We start from the raw sequence: 21,862 nt of genomic DNA, 5'->3' as shown, positions 1-21,862 counted from the left end.
CGTACATCATATAGGTATTTGTATATCCACAAATTTATTTAATAATTTTGTTTTATAATTTTATTTAAAATACAGTATATTATTTTTGTCATTTTTAGGTTAAAAATAGTTAAGTTAGTAATCAATTTGCAACGGGGGGAGTAGCTAAAGCTATACTCACCGTTCGTGGTTAAAAACCTGATCGACGGTTTATTTGAAGTTTGCGAGAAGGTAGTGATAATTTCAACCGCTTCAATTTTGAATGTATTTGCAATGGATGGTTAGTGAATTGTTAATTTTATCTTGTCAGATCGTCAGATTAATTTTTTATTGTTGACATTTTTATAGATTTGACAAAGATTTGGGTTCGTCACGCAAAAATTGACGAGATTTAAAAAACTGATAAGTGAAGTGTTTAGCTCTCAAACTGTTTACTCATACACTCGTCAAATACGACCGGAAGAGCCCTCATCTTTACCTGTCTGCTGAGAGCGTAACCAACGAAATAAGGAAGTGCTCTCTGCTTTTGTACAAATTCTATGAATGCTAAGCTTTCAACTATGGTGCAGTAAAAAGAAAACAGGAATTATATATTATATTAGCATCTATTTAACATAAACAAGAACGACGGATTGAAGATTGTGATATTTACGGGGAGCAAACGAAGAACAAACATGGCGGACACTTGTATTTCGGCAGACCGAGTGTTTCGCCTTTTCATTCTGTCGTGCTTGTTATTTACTGGAGTTATTTCTTTAGCTCTGCCTAGACAAACGTATTTTGAAGATGATACGAACAATTTAGAAAATCTTGATATAAAAATTAAGTCAAATTTAGAATTTTCCAAAGATGTTTATTATGGGTACATCCTAGAAAATTCAAAAGTAGGCAGTAGTGTGTTTGGATTGGACGATCTTTCGTTACCATTTATTTGGCAGGCAAGAGACACTGCCGACCTTTCACTTTCCGGAGATGGAAGTGAACATTTCATATTGTCAAATACTCTTAGCGAAACTGGTATGAAAATTAATTTTCTTACAACAAAACTTCTTGACAGTAAATTACAGAGTAGTTATCAATTTACGCTGACCGCGCCAAAAATCGGATTGTCGACGGAAGTTCACATCCTCGTCGTTAACGATCAAAACGAGGAGAAGCCAACATTTACGCAGTCTGTTTATGAACTGGAAATATCAACATCCACCCCAGTAGATATGATAATTGGATCGGTTCATGCAGATACAGGCAATAATAACGGTCTTATTTCTTATTCCGTTGACAAAAATGAATATTTTCAAATGGATTGCGCAACCGGTGCTATTTCCGTGGTTAAACCTGTCCCTAGTGGAATATATAACTTAATCACGCGTGTGGTGGATGCTGGAAATCTGCCCGTAGAAGGTGTCAAAGCCGCAATAAGAATAACCGTTTCCGACGATTCGCTAATATTTAGACCTTACCTAAATGATATGATTGTCCCTGAAACACATTTGCGTAGACGCAGAGATGTCTTACCAGGTGATACGGTATCAGTTAATGAAAGCGCTTCGATTGGGTACGTTGTTTATACGTTCGATGCTGTTTCTCCAAACCATAAGTTTATGATGACCGACGTTAACCCCAGATTTGCCGTTAGTAACGATGATGGTGTCGTTACCGTAAATAGTCCGTTGGATTACGAGATGGTTAATGAAGAGACGATAACGGTCGTGACATGGGACTCGCAAGCATCAAGTAAGTATAAGATTGTAATATGATGTGAATTTGTTATTTTTGTTTGTGTGTTTGTCTAATTTCTTTCATTGCAGCAAAATTGTAATTTGTTAAAATTACACGGTGGTGTGCATTTTTTTGTTTTCAATCTATCAAAAAAACTAACCATACAAACTACATATATAATACCAGTCACTATAGACTATTTTTGTTATACAAAAAAATGGTCTATATTGTTGAAAGTAGCCGTACAGTACAGTAAAAGAAAACCTATTGTTTATCTACTACAGTAACTATGATTTTCAGATTATACAAATTTCTTTCTTTTATAATTAGACAAATAAAATAGTAAATAAAATATAACAAAATCATAAAATGTATTATATTGTTAAATTGTTATATCAAGTATAGAATAAGTAGAGCACACTTTTGGGAAACACAGTTAACACTACGGCCAATCGCTTTTTAGGAGACACAAAAACAGGGAAAATTTGTTGGGGGTTCTGAGGTTGTTCTACTGTATTATAATTATCTTTGTAAATTGTAGAAATTGCTTAACACAACATAATAATCACACAAAAAGCACACAGCCATCAAGGTTAGCCAGTTTAAACTCTTTGATTTCCAATCCTAGCGTAATCCAAAAGTGTGAGAATAACGACCCAGATTAACAAACATACCCTCCTACCACCATTGATTTACATACAGTACCGGACAGAATTATTGCAGATTTTGAACGCATTCAACGCATTGTTAAAGTGTTGACAACGCGTTGAAACTGCGTTGTCCGTTGGCGTTGAAAGTGTTGAGTTCGTTGAACTGTTTATTCAACCAACACAATGTGTTGCGTTGAGTTTGCGTTGAAATAACGAACAATCGGATTCGTATGGTATTTACAGATTGCCAGTGTGTATTAGTAGTAGTAGTAATAGTATAAAATACAGTATTACAAATATTTAAGAAAACAAACATAATGTGTATTTTTCCGCGGAAACCTAGCTTAATATATTACACTAGGCTAGGCCTACTACTAACGAGTAGGCCCCGTGTGTATATGAGCCGCGTCTGCCATCGCAGTTAAAAGTAGTGGTCATGTCCTTAATTACTGTGTGCCTATATTAACTGGAGTATTAAATACCAAAGTTAAGGCGGCGGTGAATCTTGGAGGCTAGGTCACATCGTAATTAATTATTTCCAAACTAAAAACTTCGCAGTACTGTACTACATTTTTCTCGATTATTTATAAAAACAACGTAGCCTACACCCGCCGCCATGGAAGGCAACAATACACCACCAACATAACGATCCAGCATGGTCGTCGTCTTTTTCACGCATGCTTTTCGTGACGTGAGGGACGAACTGATCGAAAGGTGAAGAGTTCATTCATTATGAAATAACGCGTAATTAAAAGGGAAAAAATCGTTTAGTTTTATTATTATCCATAAATATATCATTATCATGTATTATATTATAAATTAATTATTGTGATGCCTAACGTAACCCATGCAGAGAAAAGCGTTAAATATAATAACCAAGAAATAGGAATGACCAATTTGATGACAATAGGCAATTTTAGGCGTTTTCTTTAAAATCAAAACCTGTGCCATACCATATTATTCACGCCAAGGTGTAACCCACAAATATTTGAATAACCAAACAATTCAGAATAAAGAACCACTTTATTCTGATGCAAGACAATATATTATTACAGGCGAGGTTTAGGCGTTTTCTCTGTAACATACTATTGTTTTGTTTCTTAATATAATTATATTGGCCTCCTCCTGAAACTGTATGAATGGGATGGGAGTTGCGAGAATATGCGAGCGAACAGCCAACATTTAAATCAGTTTACAGTGTGATGCTTTTCAAAACGCGCAACGTTTTCAACGCGTTCAACGCTATGGGATTCAATTGTTTAACGTCGTCAATGAACGGTCAACGGGTTCAACACATTCAACACGCTCTATTGTTAACGTATTCAAAACGCTTTTTGTACTTAAAAATGTAATGTTGTTTGATTTATAAAGATTTAAATTGGTTCATGGGTGTCGGACACGTCAAATTTTTTAGTTCTTTCAAATTACATTACAACAAACAATGGGACAATTATAAAATAAAAACCAAAATAGAGAAACAATATTTTAACTTTATCTCTTGAATCTCGAAACAGCTAAAAAATGTAGGCCTAAATAAAATTAATTACTTCGTCGTCATTAACGATCGTTAAATACGTCATAACACACGTGGTGTTTTTCTTGAGGAAACCAGGGTGGCGGCCTCGTGTGTTGATGTCAGTAATTTCCACGTTGTTTGATTTTACGACGTGAGATCGTGTTTTCCCCCGGAAGGCCTACAGTACAGTGTTAACTGTTAGACTTGGCATCGACCTTATTATTCGATGTTTTCCTTCACTAAACACTGGGAAATATCACTGTGTGTTTTACTTGGTAACTGTCCGTTCAATACTTAAAAATATATCTAAGCTTCATATATATTTTTTATTTATATTTAAAATATCTGGTAGTGACTGCCGATAGGTATTTTGCCTGTTGTTGTTACTGATCGTTCAGGCGTGCAATCGGCCAGTCTAGTGCTGCAGCAGCTAGCGTTGAAATAACTAATTGTTTACTTGACATGCTGATAATGACTTTCGTTGAATAAACAACTAAAACGTTGAAAGCCGTTCAACGCAACGCAAACACAACGCAACGACAACGTGTTGAATGCGTTGGGATTTTTGCAATAATTCTGTCCTGTACTGTAAATGATGCATACTATAGTTGGATAGAGTGACTATTATTATACAAATACTGTACAGTATTAAAGAAAAAATCCCATGATAATATTCAAATATAATCCCATAGAGTACTCCAGTATAATCCCATACAAGAATTTATAGTAAACAAATCTATACAACACTGTCTATACTATCAAAATTTATATGACAAAAACAAATGTGATGTGCTCATATATGGACATGATGATATCATACCACTACCATATTTGAACATATCACTACCATACTTGGGCACATCACACTTTTATTTTCAAACTAGTTTGATAGTGTAGATAGAAGAACTCAGTTTATCATTCCGAGATAAGTAGAGCTTTAGGAATAATGGCAATGAAACTTGAACAGTGTCTTAATTTATTTGCTTTCTGTTGAATGGACTATTATGCTGCACTACAGTATTTCACACAGCACCAAGGTTCCACATTTAACAAACATTAATGAATTGCTGAGAGAATGTACTTTACACCTGTTTGGATCACAATTCTCCTAGCTTACAGCTTAGTGGTTCTTCATCACAGAGTCAGTATTTGGGTTTTGAATACAAGGGTGTATTTTGTCAAATCTATGCCAACATACTGTATATTTTTACAGCTTTTTTCTACAGACAGTAGAAAATCTTTCCTACAGTACTGTACTGTAGGTTTAGTGGTTGTTCAGCACCTTATTTGGGTTTTGTATATCATCTATTATACTTTGTCAAATCTACAGTAATGCCAACATACTGTACAGTAGCTGTAACTGTGCTGTAATATTAATTTACGTATTTTACAGCATTTTTTTCAAATTTTGAGTTTTGACTATGAGAGGTTGTAATATAATTAAAATAATTGTTCACAGTGTGTGATTCTTCAAAAATAAAACCATGACGCTACAGTATCTTTGTAAAATCTGGTATAGTATTGAGATGTCTGATTGGCCTCACCTGAGTCATCTATTCATGTTAAGTTAAGGGTGAAATGATTAAGGCTTATTATCCCTCACAGCTGCCAGCCATGTGTTAACGAAACCAGGACGCAAAACAAAGCAATTGTTTGATATGAAAATAGTTTTTTGTTCTGTATGGATTGGTTGCAATATTATTGTTGTTATTATCGTTTAATTTGCAGTTGATAAAATTTACCGTTAGAGCAGTGGGTATAGTTATATCTAGGATTTCAAGATGGAAGGGAGCATGCCCTATTCCAGTACTCGTTACTGGAATGTGTCATCAGTGAACACACTGAATTTATCTCCTTATCCACATACTTAACATCCACTCAATCAAATTCAGTCCTGTTATCAATAAAGTTAGCATAATTTGTCATAAAATCACCATCTGTAAATTGTTCCAGATAAGGTGTGGGCTAACTTTAAGATATGTGTTTACACCATCTTCTCTCTGAGTGAGAATTAAAGATTCTCAGGAGTGTTGCGGTTTTGCTTGTTCCGAGTTAAAATGCAAGAAAATACATGGTTGTTTAAAACATCTGATATTACCCCATGTGGAGCATTTGTAATGTTACATTCTGAGACCTACCACCAGAGTTAGTATCATAGTACAACCTATATTAAATATAGTACCTGTCTGAAACCTATCAGAGTTCAGAGGTAAATCAGATTTATATTACGGTCAATGAAACGAAGGTATAGAGAGTTAACCGATCATTCAAGCACTTATTGTGGATATACACCTCGGATTAGGATTCGGATCAGCATACATAATGTAAAGCTCTGTCTACACTATCAAACTAGTTTAACAAATAGTGTGATGTGCCCAAATGTGGTAGTAATGTGCCCAAATATGGTAGTGGTATGACATCATGTCCATAATGTTGGCACATCACATTTTTTTGTCACCTAAAATGTTATAGTGTAGACATAGCTTAACAAATAACAGAATAACTAAATGTAAACACAGCTTTACTATGCTACTAGACATACCCATACTGCTGCAGTATGTTTGTAATGTAACAATAATTAATATTAACCACAACAAACCACATACTTTAGTTGTAAAGCATTTAACCCTTATTGAAATGCTTGATATCCTGTGTCTATAGAAATAATGTTTCTATAGATAAACTATCAATAAACAAATATATTTAGAAGTTATTAAATTCTACTTAATTTTAATGCTAACAATCGAAAGTGTAAATTAAATATAATAAGTGTTCAAATATGACTATTGTCTGTAGCACAAATGTATACTGCTTGTTATATTATAATACAGTAATATCTAAAGTCAGTTTACACTTGTATATTATAATATATTTTCTCTACACTACTAGCTGTCCTCCTCTGCACATGTTTATAATAATTCATCTCAGTGCCAGACTGTGTGAACTCCGATTCTTTAAGGCCATGATTAAACTTGTCGTTAACCAAATCACTCCTCATTGTTCAGACACAAATTGTAATTTTTCCTTCAATTAAATCCCCCTTTTTCAAATTGTGGTATTTTATATTTACTGTATTTCCAATGTAACTATAAATCTAATTTTAAATGTTTTCTCCGCAGCCATTATACTATCGCAATAAATTTAATTTATCCAGTGACTAATTCCTTTCCCATGATTGTACTATGACAACCTTTCCAATATTTATAATTATTCCCATATCTATAATAGAACTTGTTCATTAGTAATTCTTCATTTCTCCTCATGATCAAGTCATGACCTTGCATTGTGCAGCATCTCATTGACAAGACTTCTTCCTAGCCATTAGCATAGATCTAACCAGCTCAACCAATGTAAACTATAAATTTGATTAGATTACTATGTCAACGTATTGTATAGCTTTTCTCTCTTCCAATACACTATTTGCTTTTCTATATAGGTACTTAACATATTTTAATTGGCGACAGGAACTATATAAAATGTCAGTTGTGCGAACCATTGAGATAAATTACATCATTGGAGCGGTACTAGATTGCACTATAATATCATTATCAATGTTGCGATATTTAGTTTTTCTTTACAATACAATGTCATAAAAAAAAAATTGTGTCCAGTTAATTGTACTACTGTAAACACTGCAATTACCTAAAATATCATCTAACCTCATAAAAAATCCAACAAAAATAATTAAATAATCTACAGTACATTGTATTGTAGTGTACTACTCCATTTTGTATGTATGCCGATTAGAACAAAAATTAAAAAAAATTAAATGTGTTAATAACTACTGTACCTATTGCACAGGTAATTTTGGAATTTTTATTTTTAATACTCTAGTTACCATCCATATAATTATTTTTCCAGATAGAATTTGTTTTTCTTTTTGTTGGCAATGGCATAAACTACAGTACTTTACTATGACTGCATATTATGATTCAATGTTTCTGAAGTAATAGTAATACTAAAATAGGCTTTATTATTATAGTATTTATTTAATAATTAATAAACCTTGTCAGTCATTAAACTTGCATTTAAATGATTATTCTGCATACTTTAAAATTAAATTATTCCATAGACATTATAAATGAGTATACTACACTATTATGAAAATTACAAATTTACAAAGCAAGGGATTTATGTGGTAATTTTTGCTAATCGAATATTCGTGATCCATTTTACTGAGCCGTTATTTGCATAGCAATTAGTAGAATAATTTAAAAACAATTGATTTGTTTTGCATGAGCCTGTTGGATAATTGAATTTATTTGGTAAACGAAGCATTCTATTATGCCTAGAAGAACATGATACAGTACGACGACGAGTAATACTGTTAAAAATACTTGACTCGTCTTCGCATTTTAATTACAGAAAATTATCATACCAAGGCAATGCATACATAATAGCATCTTGAGGTTTTGACACAGAATGGAGATACTGTATTCAAGTACCAATTGAATTTGGTTATTACCATATGTACAGTACAGTTCACTTTTAGAAGGTTGTTTTGTTGTAGTAAAGCTCTGTTTATCAATATCATTAACATTTTCATGTTTCCAATACTGTTTAAATGTTTTTACATAATAAATATGATTGGTACACTGTATATTATAAGTCTAATAATAAAGATATTAAGATAATTTGAGTAACTAAGAAATTCCTGCAAATTTCCAGATTTTAGTATGGCCTTTTTAAAACAATACAAACATAAGACCAGTTACCAGGTAACTGTATTGTAGCAGTAGTACAGTATTTGGATGGGAGAGATTAAAGTAAAAAAGTGTAGACACAGGACAATTTGAAGGTGACGTTATATTTAGACTACTGTAAGTATAGTCTAACTTGCTGGTATTTGGTGTGCGTGACTGATAGAATTTAATGTAGTACTAGTAGTTGCTTTAAAAACAACATTCTGATATTTATACGCTCAGCATTCTGTTTGTTATTTTATGTCATACTGAACCGAAATCGGACCAACAGAAACATTTTGTGAGGTGTAACTGTGTAAAGTCAATGTTCATGGACATAAAGCTCTGTCTACAATATCACAGTCGTTTGATTGAAAAAAAAGCCTGATGTGCCCAAATATGGTAGTGATATGGTTAAATATGGTAGTGATATGACATCATCATGTTCATATATGGGCACATCACATTTTGTTGTCACATTGAGTTTGATAGTGTAGACAGAGCATACTGTAATTGTACTAATTAATAGCCATAATTAATTCATTAATAAACAAACTTCAATTTGTTTGAATGAATACTTTCTTCATCAATAAGTACAGTACTGTACGTTTTATTTATATTTCCATTTCGTGGTGTAAGATTAAATTTTTTTCAATACCGGCGATGATTTTCGGATGTTCAGCTAAACCAGAATTGTAAACAATTTCCTGTCTTAATGATTCCTTTACCACTACGAAATCTGTTAAGCAGATTCAGTCTTTAAAAAAAATGTTCCTGGTCTTTATGAGGTTCCTGCCAATTTGTTTATTTCCTTCTAGCATCTTCATTCATAGAACAATAAACTGTCCCAATACTGGACACTTTTGGGCTGGCCAAACATGTCTGGTTTTCTCGATAGTCTGATATTTGGAGTAAAGCGCAGGATTGGTCATTTTGGAGTTTCCTGCACCTTAGTGGATATTTGGACATTGTTTTTAAAGGTAAAAAATGAATTTGGGACCTTTTGGTCCCCAAGAAAAGTCTGGTATTTGGAGAGTTTCCAGTTTTTAGGGAGTCCAGTATTGGCTGTTGACTGTATATTTTTAAAAAGTACTGTATAAAACAAAGACTGCCATTAAGAATTCTAGCACATTAAATATTAAACTAAAAAAAGAATGGAATTGCCCCATTTTTATGAGTCTGTTTTTAATTTAATACTGTTTTATCAGACTTATTTTAGTGGACCCTCGGTTTGTATTTACTGTACTGTACAGTATTCCAATGAATATGAGACATTTAAATAAACTTAGCCGATACTGTCACTGTTGCTCATATTATAGATGGACGTCGCGCGATAAGTCTGCTTGTAAGGGATTTGAAACATTTTAACATTTTCATTTAACCCTGAACAAGTTAGTTTTACAAGTTAACCCAAACATACAATGACTGGAATTAAACTAAATTGCTATAATTTAACTGATTGTTGTAATATAGCCTTGTTTACTACCTGTTATTTGTACTATTGGTCTTTATGTCCTGTTTGTTACAAACAAATCTGTAATTATGTTCGGCAAAATACTTTAAACTTTCTATGAAAGAGATCCTTATTGGTAATTAACCTTGGATTACAGTAATGAGCTCAGTCTTACGTTATTTCAGGGCCGTAGCCACCAGTGTGGTTGGTAAGGTTTTAACCTGACCACTTTTTCACAGGCCTTTGACAACCCATTGACTTGAACAGAGATTGTTCCCTTTTTATGCGAAAACCGCACCACTTTATTTCTTGTGGCTATATAAGTTGGCTTTACATTGAGTTGAAGGTATCATTAAATGTGGTGGGTTGTCAGTCAGAATTGGTCCATAGAATAGTAGGGTTATAACAATAATAATAATTTAATGATAATCCATTTTCAAGAGGCTGACCCTGCTAGTGCATGAGCCGATTTTATCAACAACAGTAACATTTGTATTCAATCATAAGGTATTCTCATTGTGTCTTGCCCTAAAGTTAATCATTAAATTGTTTCCAGAATTTTCAGCCTTAGATTGAATTCCTCAACAAATTTTCAATTACTTTATAAAAAATATAAACTTCACTAACATTTTCTTTGTCACTGAAGAGTATGGAGTTATGGTTTGATGACCTTATGCCAGCAAAAACCACATATCCATGCAGTTAATTTTATGCTAATCTGTCCTTTGTATGCTGAGGCATACAAATTCCTTGACAATGACTGTTTATCCAAGTGCACCAGACAGCTTATGGCTGTTGGTTGCTGCTTTAATTAATGAATATAGCTATTGTGTGTCTCTACCAGTAGCCATGCTGGTTTAATGTTTCACATAGAATTTGCCGAAGAATATATTAAGAGAAAGTAAATACGCACCTATCGCTTTTATGCGACACATACAATAGTAAAAGACATTAGATATTTATAGCTGGTTGCCTAGTAAATACTCATAACGATCACAAAATATAGACATTTTTTTCTTATAATACCACCAGGCCCGTGGGACAAAAAAATCTGTACTATCTGTATACTGCTATGTACAGTATTATGATTTGGAAGTCACGATAAATTTCATTTAATGTTTGTACATGATACTTTATCGCTATAAACCGTTTCTTGACAATGCACATTTTAAAGTATTATAACTACGTATTTGTTTTGTTTTTAGTGACATACAACTCAACTACCTTAACAATAACAATCGGTGATGTAGATGAGCCCCCAGTCTGGACTATGGAATACGTACCGTATATTGCCAAGCTCACTCCTGAAGTGTCCAATGGCGTGTCAGTTTATCAGCTCTCAGCCGTTGACCCGGATGATTCTAGTACCGACATCACATATGGATTTTTCATAGGTGAGTATTTTTTTGATAATGTAAAACTCTGTCTATTGTACACTATCAAACTAGTTTGACAAAAAAGTGTGATGATGCTTAAAATAATATGGTACTGATATGCCCAAATATGATGGTAGTGATATTACTACTATTAATCGTGTCCATATTATTATGGGCACATCACTTTTTTTTTTCACATAAAGTTTGATAATGTAGACAGAGCTTTAGTCAGGAAGATTTCAATGTTCAGCCAATTCTTGTATTATCATAGACTAGCGACAATAAACGTTTTGCGATACCATGTATGCTGAGTTGACAGGCCTACCGTATACCATAACAACATCTACCTAAACCTAATGTACAGTAATCCTTTTTTGATATACCGGTAACACAATATTAAAGTATTATATTAATATGTATATTTTATATTTAATTATTATTTAGATTATTAGAACAAGTAAATCAATATTCATGTTGCGTTCGTACAAGAAATAATCAATATTTTTTAAAAAAAACTACCTTGTTAATGTTCAGAATATAACACTTAGAAGGAAATGAACTACTGTTACTAAGGGATATGATGATTCTTGCTGTATAAAGTGTACAATTACTACTAACTAGGTAATAATATACATTCTGAAGAGTTATGAATAATAATTATTATTGAAATAGAATACTTTATATTATGATCGAAAGAGAGAAGGGTCAAAGGTCATATAAGGAAATTGGAAATATAATTTAATGAAGTCTGGAGAAATGTTGTTTATTGAACGAATTAATAACTGACTGACACTGATGGGAAAAAGGCCTTTTACCATTCAGCAGTATTATAAAAGTACATACAGTACACCCCTTACACCTACCTGTATTAAAGGGACACGTTGGGGTTGACCCAGCTAAGTGTCCTCGGATGTATGTCCCAAAGAAGGATTTTATCCTGTTAACAAAACTCTGTAAAATATCACTGCCAAAGTTAGTTACTATACACTTACAGTGTAATACCTTATTCCTCGATAACAAAAATATTTAAATTTAGTAAACCTTTCACATTTATGAATATATTTTCTGATCGATATTATGCATGCCGTACTACTACTAGTCTAGTGTAGGTAATAGGATCAGCCAAAAATCTATCGTTGATGATATTCCCTCTTGTATATTGGTCTATGTCAGGGATTTTGATGTCGCCCAATCAAGGAACTTGTGTTTATGTATACCCCAACGCATCTTGCTATTATACTGGTAGCCTTCCATTAACAACTGAGATTTTCTACCATTAATTTTATTTTAAACTGGAAACAATTCCTAGTAGACAGTGGTATTTTTAATTTTATTTATTCATAAAACCCGACAGCGATAACTACTGCCAATAGAAATAAATATAGAAATAAAATACTACAATTTAACTGTAAATTTGTAAAAATAATTACTTTAAAAACTCTCTTCTCGGCGAGAATACAATGATCTTTGTTATCTTAAAAATTACCAAAGTTCTCATTAAGAATATTTCACAGTTTCGTCCTTATTTAATTAAAAGTACAGCTACTGACAGTAGTAATAGTGAAAAATCTCTTTTTGTATAGTTAACAAAACAAAAATACAAAAGTATGCTTTTTAATTTAGATTTTGTGTACATCGTATTATTACTCAGAAACCGTGACATTAAGTTAAAATTAAATCAGTGTTTGGTTGTTTTTTTTTTCATTTTCATTCAATAATCAAATCACATCCATTGGTTGTCATCGTCGTCTCGCCATAATAACTTGTATAATAATTAGATTATAAACTAATTGAACAAAGCGCTCAGCAGAAGAACCTTTTGAATTAGAAAGTATAGCTTGTTTTGAATTGAGAAGGAAACTATTAATTATCAACAAAAACAAGATAAAATCAATGATTAAAAATGAAAATTAAGTTACGATTGTATTTTTTGGTTTTGTATTATTTTTTTTCTGTTGTAGCACGACAAGATTTTATAAATTCATCTTTATTAGTTTCGATAATTATGATACAGTTGTACTTGTACTGTATGAATGAAGAAATTAAATATGAGTATTTTTACATAGTGTTATTTTTATTGAATTCTATTTATATACTCAGACTTTGTGTAATGTAGTATAATGTAAAAATTCAAATGTAATTCGAAAGTTTATTTAAAAATTAACCAAAAACGGACTCGAGAGATTTTGAAAATGGGACAAACTGAGAGATGACTGTATTGCTACTGTAGACTGGCGGCAGATAAAAGCCCATGAGAAAACATACTACTGTACTGTAGTAGAATTTAATTAAATATGGGTAGTTTTTATTATGTATTCAATTTAACTATATTTTATTTTTAGCAATCACAGTTACTGTACAGTCATACATATTGGTGACTCATCAATTGTTATTAAGTGTTAATTTCAAACAATTAAAACTAATCTTGGTTATTTCGATGCTTCCATATGTTTTTGTTTTAAATTAATGTTATTCGTAATGAAAGTACAGTAATGTTTTTAATGATTAATTACATTAGTTGTGATTGATTGTTAAATGTTTTATTTAAATTAAAATATTTTGATGATAAAAAAAAAAAACGGGTCAAATAAGATTACAATTTCTATATTCATGATTTTAATTCATTAATATATTTACACACACTGTGCAAAGATGCACTGAAGCGTAGAGTAGAGTACCATCATCAAATTACTACAGAGCACGGAAATTTAAGATGAGATAGCATTACTCCCTCGAGACTTAAGGCGCCACTTATTGACGATAAAACACGGCTCAGTGTCTCAATATCCATATGAAACTTCAACTTTTTAAGATTTAAGATAATGTTAATTCTGAAAACAAAAATAAATGGATGTTACGACGGTATATGTAGGAACATTTTTTGGTTTATAACAATGAAATTTTACATTAACGTTAAAGCGTGTTCATGCTCGTAAAATCTGTCTTGACGTGATTTATAGCCTCATTGTGGAGGCTTGAATGAATTATTAAGTGTAGCCGTTACATAAATATTAAGTTATTCGCTGTTGAGTTAATCTTTTTTTTTTTAAAGAAATATTAAAGTGAATTTAAAGAATTTCTTTACCGAGTAATTGTTTGTAAAGGTATACTGTAGTTTGCAAGTTTTACAAAGAAGATAAAAAAATTTTACTGGGTTAATGAAATTTATAATAGGGTAGCAACAATATTCATACCACATGATTTTCAATGCTGTATCTTCATCCATAATACAGAATCATATGTGTATCACATAGAAGGTTTAGGTTCGGTAATGTTAGGGTCCATGATACAGGCATCATATGTGAAACACATGTGATAATGTATATAGAATTTGCCGAATGTATGAAGTTTTTTTCTTTTTTGCAGACACGGCTGGAGATGTCTTTAGAATAGATGAAACAACTGGAGAGGTGTTCACAAACTTTCCACAAGGACAGAGTCTTACAGGAATCGATGAGATTACACTGACGGTGTCGGCCAAAGAAACCGGGACAGACATGATATCTTACGCTGATATCCTGATAGTGTTTGGAGACCGTGTTCCTCAATTTACGCAAGAAGTTTACAATGTTGAAGTGGTCGAAGGTTCCAGCCCGAGAACGTACGTATCACTTTTTGTAATCAAAATCACTTTATTAAAACATCAATCAATCTTAAAACATTTGTATTTATTTGCAAATAAATACAAATGTCACCTAGAAAGTATATACTTGTGCCATTAACAAAACATACATACAAGATGGAAAAAAATATATATCACAATGTTTTTTAATTATGTGAACAAAAGAAGGGTCTACTGTACTGGTGGTTTTTTTTATACTAGTTTTATTTATTTTGATAGATTTCTTTACATGAATTTTATTTCCTTTTCTTTCTATGATGTGTTTATTGATTTTATTAAGATGTTCCGTTTGGTCCATGGTTTCCTCTTTGGCAGTTTGCTAAATTAATAAATTGATTTTGTCTTGTAGATTGTTGACAGTAAAGGCGAAATCATTTGAGAGGACTGGTACAGTGTCGTACTCCATTGCGGAACAACCCGAGGGAAATCTTTTTTCCATCAACGGGAACGGCATGATATCTTTAACATCGGTTGTTGACAGAGAGGTTCGCAATGGGTACAAACTTAGGATTCGGGCAGAAGACGTAATCGGCAGTGGCTATTGCGAGGTTTGTTTTCTTTTCTAGTACAATGATGTGGCTTTTTAGCAAAATTTGTCTGTAGAGAAAACTCCTCCATCCTCTGGGATCACCTTCCTGCATCTTTATGGGATGAGTATGACAGTCCCTGTTTTGCGAGTCCCTATGGTTTCAGACTTTTTAAAGAATGTCTTTATTTGATAACTAGGGCTATTTTAAGATAAAATGTTCAATTATAATGTAGGATGCCCAGACATAATGTCTCCACTTTTCAGAATGTATTAATCTTATCCAATGACAGTGAAATATATCTCTCTACACTATCAAACTTTATGTGCCCATATAGACATGATGATGTAATAACACTACCATATTTAAGCTTAACAATAACACTACCATATTTAAGCATAACACTACCATATTTGGGCACATCAGACTTTTTTTGTCAAACTAGTTTGATAGTGTACAGTAGACAAACCATCAATCTTATCTTTAAACACCCCTACAAATAAAGTGGTATGTTCTCTGAATCTCATCCTCTGATATCACCATGCTAGGCAGTGGGATTGTGATAACCTATGCACTACTAATACCATACAAAACAATCATTTATTATATTTCTTCCTTTTTTTTGTTAGGTTTTTGTGAACGTCACGGATGTGAATGACCATACTCCGCAGTTCAGTCAGGTTATTTACGCGTTCAATGATATCAGTGAAAGTAACCCAACAACAAGGAGTGTTGGCAAAGGTGAGATAACAAAATAGATCATTAAGCCCCGCCCTTTTGTAATATTCTGACCAATCAGGACAGTGTTTGCGGTTAAGAATGTGCTCATCCTGTCACCTTGCCCTAGTTAAACTGTTGGATATAAAGGTGTACATTATTTCCTGGTTCAAGAAACGCTGTTGCTCTTGTCAAAACTTTTTTTTTGGCCTGTCTATTGAAAAACTCAAAAGCTTTTGATATATCATTATTGTTAAAACCATCATAAATAATATAACAAGTGCCTTGCAAGGTTGGATTGTGTCACTCATTTCCATCCAGGCACAAGAAAAAATGTACAAACATTTTTTTTATTAAAGTCAAAGGTTAAATATGAACTGTCATGTGACTGTACCAAAGTGTGGCTAAAATAAAACACAGTAACTACCACCGAATGTCTTTGTTGTGAATCTTGCACAAAACATTTTCAATTTAGTGTAGTGTGAACAAGGCTTTAAATGATACACAAAATCAATTTATTTTTGTATTAAAACCTTTTCAGTTACCGTGGAGGACCAAGATGGCGTCGTTTATGGTAAAGTTTTATTTACGACCCCAAGTGATGTACCTTTCTGGGTAAACAAAGAAGGATATGTTTACCCCAGTGGTCCATTGGACTACGAGATAGAATCAAATCGATATGCTTTTGTCGTGACTGCCACGGACCTCGGCGGTTCCACGAGTACGGCCACCATTCGTGTTTACATGACCAACGTAAACGACGTCAGTCCCGTGTTCTCGCAATCGACATATTCGTTCCAAGTTGATGAGAACGCACCACCAAATTATAAGATCAATAATGTCTATGCTACGGATCCCGATGGTGACGGCCTTACCTTTGAAATCCAACGAGAAGGCGTTGGATACGAACTGTTTAAAGTAGACACTTACACAGGTAAATAGAAAATCCAACTTAAATAAAAACTTTAAAAACAGCCCATTTCATATTGGTTATGAATGGAATCGCCATAGACATTTTAATCAATTTTTTGAATTAATTTTGTTTTGTTTATAGGCGTCGTCAGTCGATCATCAATCACCGGTATGCTTACCGAAGCTTCTTACACGATAACGATATTAGCCCAAGATGATGATGCGTGTTGTTCGCAAAGTCCTAACATCATAAACGTGTCAAACGCAACAGTTGTTATCGTTGTGAATGATATCAATGACAATACGCCAACCTTTCCCGATTGTGATACATATAAACCCGTCGTTGATGAAAACGGAGAACGAACTTCGGAAGTTATAAACGTATGTATGATTGTTTTGTTTATGTTAACAACAAATAAGTTATCAATAATTTTTTAATTGAGAGAATATTTCAGTTGTTATTTAATGGGCGGAGTCAATTCAATCTTGAAATATTCTCACCATTCAACTCATAAACATTCATTATTTGTGTAGTATAGCATGCCCCCATTTTGCTTCACATTGCATAAACAATGCTAAGAATGCTTAACCACTAATTTTGTTAATCTATGCTCTAGGTTGTAGCCACAGATGCAGATAAAGGCTCAAACGGTGAAGTTACGTACAGAATTGTTGAAGAAAAGACAAAAAAGAATTATTTCTTCATTGATCCCGTGACTGGTGTTCTCAAAACAAATAAGATCTTGGACCGGGAGGATATCGACATGTTTTCTTTATCTGTGCTCGCTGAAGATGGCGGTAAAAACAAGCTGACCGGAATCTGTCAATTCACGGTTGTTGTGGGAGATCAGAATGATGTCTATCCGCAAGCTTTGTCTTACGCAAGTAAGTTTGCCGTTTTAGTTAATTTATTCATGAAAAACCAACCAAGTGTAGCATCTGTAAATTCTATGCATGATTGGTTTTGCAAAAACAGTGAAATCAATCAAGTGTAACATTTGCAGATTCTCTAGCCAATTCTTGAATCTGTATAATTCTAGTATCATAGGCAAATTATATAATACAGTGTCACATACGTACCACATATGAAGCCTGTATCATAGGCAAATTATGTAATACAGTGTCACATACGTATCACATGTGATGTTGTATCATAGGCCATAAGCTTGACCTTACTTTTAAATACAGACATCACATGTGATACATATATGATACCAAGTTACAGAATTTGCCTATGATAATTATGTCATTATTATGTGGAGATACAGTGCAGAGAATTCAGTAAAATAATAAACTAAATCTAATTTTGTGTTTTTTATTCTAGCAACTTTGGCCAGAGACGCTGCAGTTGGTGAAGTAGTGGTACGTATGGAAGCATTTGATCCGGATGAAGAGGACGAGAGATTAGGGTTAACATTTTCATTAGGCGACGAAAACGATTATTTTATGGTTGAACCAAACGGTGTCGTCAAGGTGAAGTCAAGTTTACAGGACTATCCAGATACTGTAAGTACACATTACATAATATTGATATAATGTAGCCCCTTGCGACAAGAAAATAAGTGGAGCTGTATCAACATTATACTTAATAAAACATTTTATAATAAGACCCGAAACTACTCTTTAAAGTGAATTCTAACATTTCCGATTGTAGCCTTGACTTTTGATTTGTTGATCTTATCATGTTCTGTTTACCATCCAGTCTATATTTATTTTACCTTTTTTTTTTTTTCTCAAGTACTCTTTTTTTTTCAATTTATTTTCATTTCTTTTTAAGGCTCGCCCAAACAAGGGGTTATTTATCATCTTTACGGGCATCTGCCTTTCACTTTCCTTAGTTTTTTCTTTCCTCTTTTAAGAGTCTATAAATAAACGTTATGAAACATAATATAATTTACAAAAATGTACCCACTTTGTATAAATCATCATAACGGTTTTCTACCTTTTTTTTCATAGGACGTACAGTTAAGAGTTACAGTCACAGATAACAATCAGCATGTCAGTCAAACAACCGTTGAGGTCGTGTTCACTGATGCACGACTGGACCCACCAGAATTTACGACAAACCCGCACCCCGATGTTGACGTCAGAGAAGACATTGGCGTTCTCACCACTATTTTTAATTCACCAGCTACAGCCTCAGATGGAACCACGATAACCTACGACATTGTGTCCGGTGAAACTAAAGAGACGAACAATCCAGTTAAATTTAAAATCGACATTGACGGAAATGTGTTCGTCTCGGATAGCTTGGATTACGAGGAAACCACAAGGTGCGGTAATGACTGATGAATTAATATCAATAATTATTTAATACTTTGGTAAATATCATTACAGAGCTAGCCCAACTAATGCCTTGTGTGCTAGATTATAATAGGCTTTTATACCCAACTATTCATCTAGCCAAAATGGTTAATGAAATCATATGGGGCTAGGCTGGCCAAATTAGTTAGGAGTAAGTTAAGGAGTCTCACTTAAAGCTCTGTCTACATTATGAAACTAGTTTGACAAAAGAAAAAGTATGTGCCCAAATATGGTAGTGATATACACAAATATGGTAGCGATATGCCCAAATTAGTACCGATATGCCTAAATATGGTAGTGATATGACATCATCATGTCCATATATGTGCACATTTTTTGATAATAACATAAAGTTTGATAGTGTAGATAAAGCTTTACTATTGGCTTGATTCCCACTAGTATGTAAGCGCAACCCAAGTAATTTCTTACTTTGTCATGCATGTATGTACTGTATAGTACTTGTGTTCCGTCCTCATGTGAACTAAACAGAAGACAGAATACCAGAAGATAAAATATCAATTTTTCAACTTTAGGTATGAACTACGTATTAAGGCGCAGGACTTAAATCAAGAAAGTTTCATTGTTGTCAATGTGAACGTGATTGACGTAAACGACAAACAACCAGAGTTTGTTCTATCAAAGGGCTACTACGCAAACATTGCAGAGGGAGACTACCAAGATACGAACCACATGGTGATCCAAGTTATGGCCGAGGACGACGACACTGAACCAAATTTCCAACGGGTAAATATCCTTTTATCGTTTTACTTAAGTTAATTATAATTCGGTATTTTGTTGAACTGCAGTAAACAATATTTTTGTTTGTTTCAAAAAAGTTGTGAGGCAGTCACTGCAACGTGTATGATTACCCATTAAAAGCTTACCTAAAGCTCTGTCTACACTATCAAAGTTCACAAAAATGTGATGTGTCCATATGTGGAATGTGGACATGATTTCATATCACTACTATATTTGGGCACCATCACACTTTTTTTGTCAAATTGATAGTGTAGACAGAGCTTCAGTAACTACAGTAATGGCTTAGCTTCATACTTAAGCATCATTTCATTTATCATTACTATTTTGTATTTTCTCATTATTTTTGGTGTTTGGGTCATCGGGTCAAAATTATTATACTGCAGTTACTATATTTTTTTCAATGTAGATATTTATAATGCATTTTTATTAAATAATAATTATTTATGGATTCCTGAAGATTTGTAGCTGTTTGCCCCAGCATTCTTGCCTGCATTGCACCAACATGTCCGCCCATTTTTCTGAGTCGAAAATAATGTCTGGACCAAACTTGTAAATGTAATTGTACTGCATAATGTGCTTCATTGTAGATCTCGTACAGTCAAACACCCGGACCAGGAAACACGTTGATTAACAATGACTTTGTAATTGATCCAACCAATGGAATAATCACAACAAACGCCAACTTCGATCGTGAAGAAACATCCAGCTACGTAATCTACATCACCGCAGAAGACTCGGCCCCTTCGGCCATCCCAAGTGTAACGCAAGGAGAGAGTAATACAGGTACAAATATATGATATCTGTCTGTTTTCTGTTTCCAATTGTAGTATATAGGGATGAGATATTAAAATAAAATAATAATTTAATAAATTTCTAAGTTTTTACAAAAATCTGAACATGCAATATACCACCTAATTGTATGGATAGATCGAAATATTGCATGGCACAAAATATTTATGCGCACTATAAAGAAACTTGTACAAGTCACCTTTTTTGACGGTGTACTAGTTCACACCCAGCCATAAGCTTTATTGCAATTAGCTTAACTTTGCGAGGAACGACATTGCACAATGTATGATGGGAAGGGTTTGAGAGCAAACGTCATGACGCATGCGTACAAACAACAAATCATACACATGCTCGTTGTGACATTTCCTCCAAAACCCTTCCCACCATGCGCACACTGTTTGTGATAAACGTTATTGTTGTGGACAGTTGAGAGAGACCTGACACGACCCTTCGAGGAGACGCATGTAGTTGAAAATGTAACAAGTCCACAGCGCCGTGATCATTGATTGCTGGAATGATGGCACTATTCAAATGTACATTATCGTTTTCTTTTAATCAGCCACGGTAGCCGTAAGGATTGCCATCATTGACGAGAACGACAACAGACCAGAGTTTAGTGAAACAAGGTATACAGAAACGGTGCAAGAAGATGTCAAGATTGGAACCAGCATTGCTACCATCACTGGAACAGATGCTGATGAAGGTAAGGAGAAAGGAGGAGAAGAAGGCAATGATGATAAACAAAAGAGATTGCATATCCACTGAGGAATCATGTATTCTGATTTTTGTTAAAGATGTTGTCCCCCAAAAAAATTGAAGATTAATCAAATCAGATTTTGAATAGGCCATTTTGTAGT

At 33.5% G+C, this 21,862-nt stretch overlaps 1 protein-coding gene across 1 annotated transcript in view; it reads left to right on the top strand.

Moving 5' to 3' along the window:
* Positions 1–206: 206 nt before the first annotated feature.
* Positions 207–21,862, top strand: part of LOC140056855 (neural-cadherin-like) — a 40,781-nt gene continuing 19,125 nt past the window's right edge. Inside the window, exons 1-13 of the mRNA XM_072102358.1 lie at positions 207–1,713; positions 11,205–11,393; positions 14,742–14,976; positions 15,347–15,545; positions 16,154–16,265; positions 16,783–17,175; positions 17,296–17,534; positions 17,771–18,038; positions 18,478–18,659; positions 19,110–19,426; positions 19,991–20,201; positions 20,804–20,999; positions 21,565–21,708. Of these exons, the coding sequence (XP_071958459.1) occupies positions 654–1,713; positions 11,205–11,393; positions 14,742–14,976; positions 15,347–15,545; positions 16,154–16,265; positions 16,783–17,175; positions 17,296–17,534; positions 17,771–18,038; positions 18,478–18,659; positions 19,110–19,426; positions 19,991–20,201; positions 20,804–20,999; positions 21,565–21,708 (3,745 nt within the window). The 5' untranslated portion in view covers positions 207–653. The remainder of the gene's footprint in view (positions 1,714–11,204; positions 11,394–14,741; positions 14,977–15,346; positions 15,546–16,153; positions 16,266–16,782; positions 17,176–17,295; positions 17,535–17,770; positions 18,039–18,477; positions 18,660–19,109; positions 19,427–19,990; positions 20,202–20,803; positions 21,000–21,564; positions 21,709–21,862) is intronic.

This window comes from Antedon mediterranea, chromosome 8 (genome assembly GCF_964355755.1).
Source record: "Antedon mediterranea chromosome 8, ecAntMedi1.1, whole genome shotgun sequence".
In the NCBI taxonomy this organism is placed as follows: Eukaryota; Metazoa; Echinodermata; class Crinoidea; order Comatulida; family Antedonidae; genus Antedon; species Antedon mediterranea.
The sequence above is the reverse complement of the archived record's forward strand: the minus strand, read 5'-3'. Positions and strand labels throughout refer to the sequence as shown.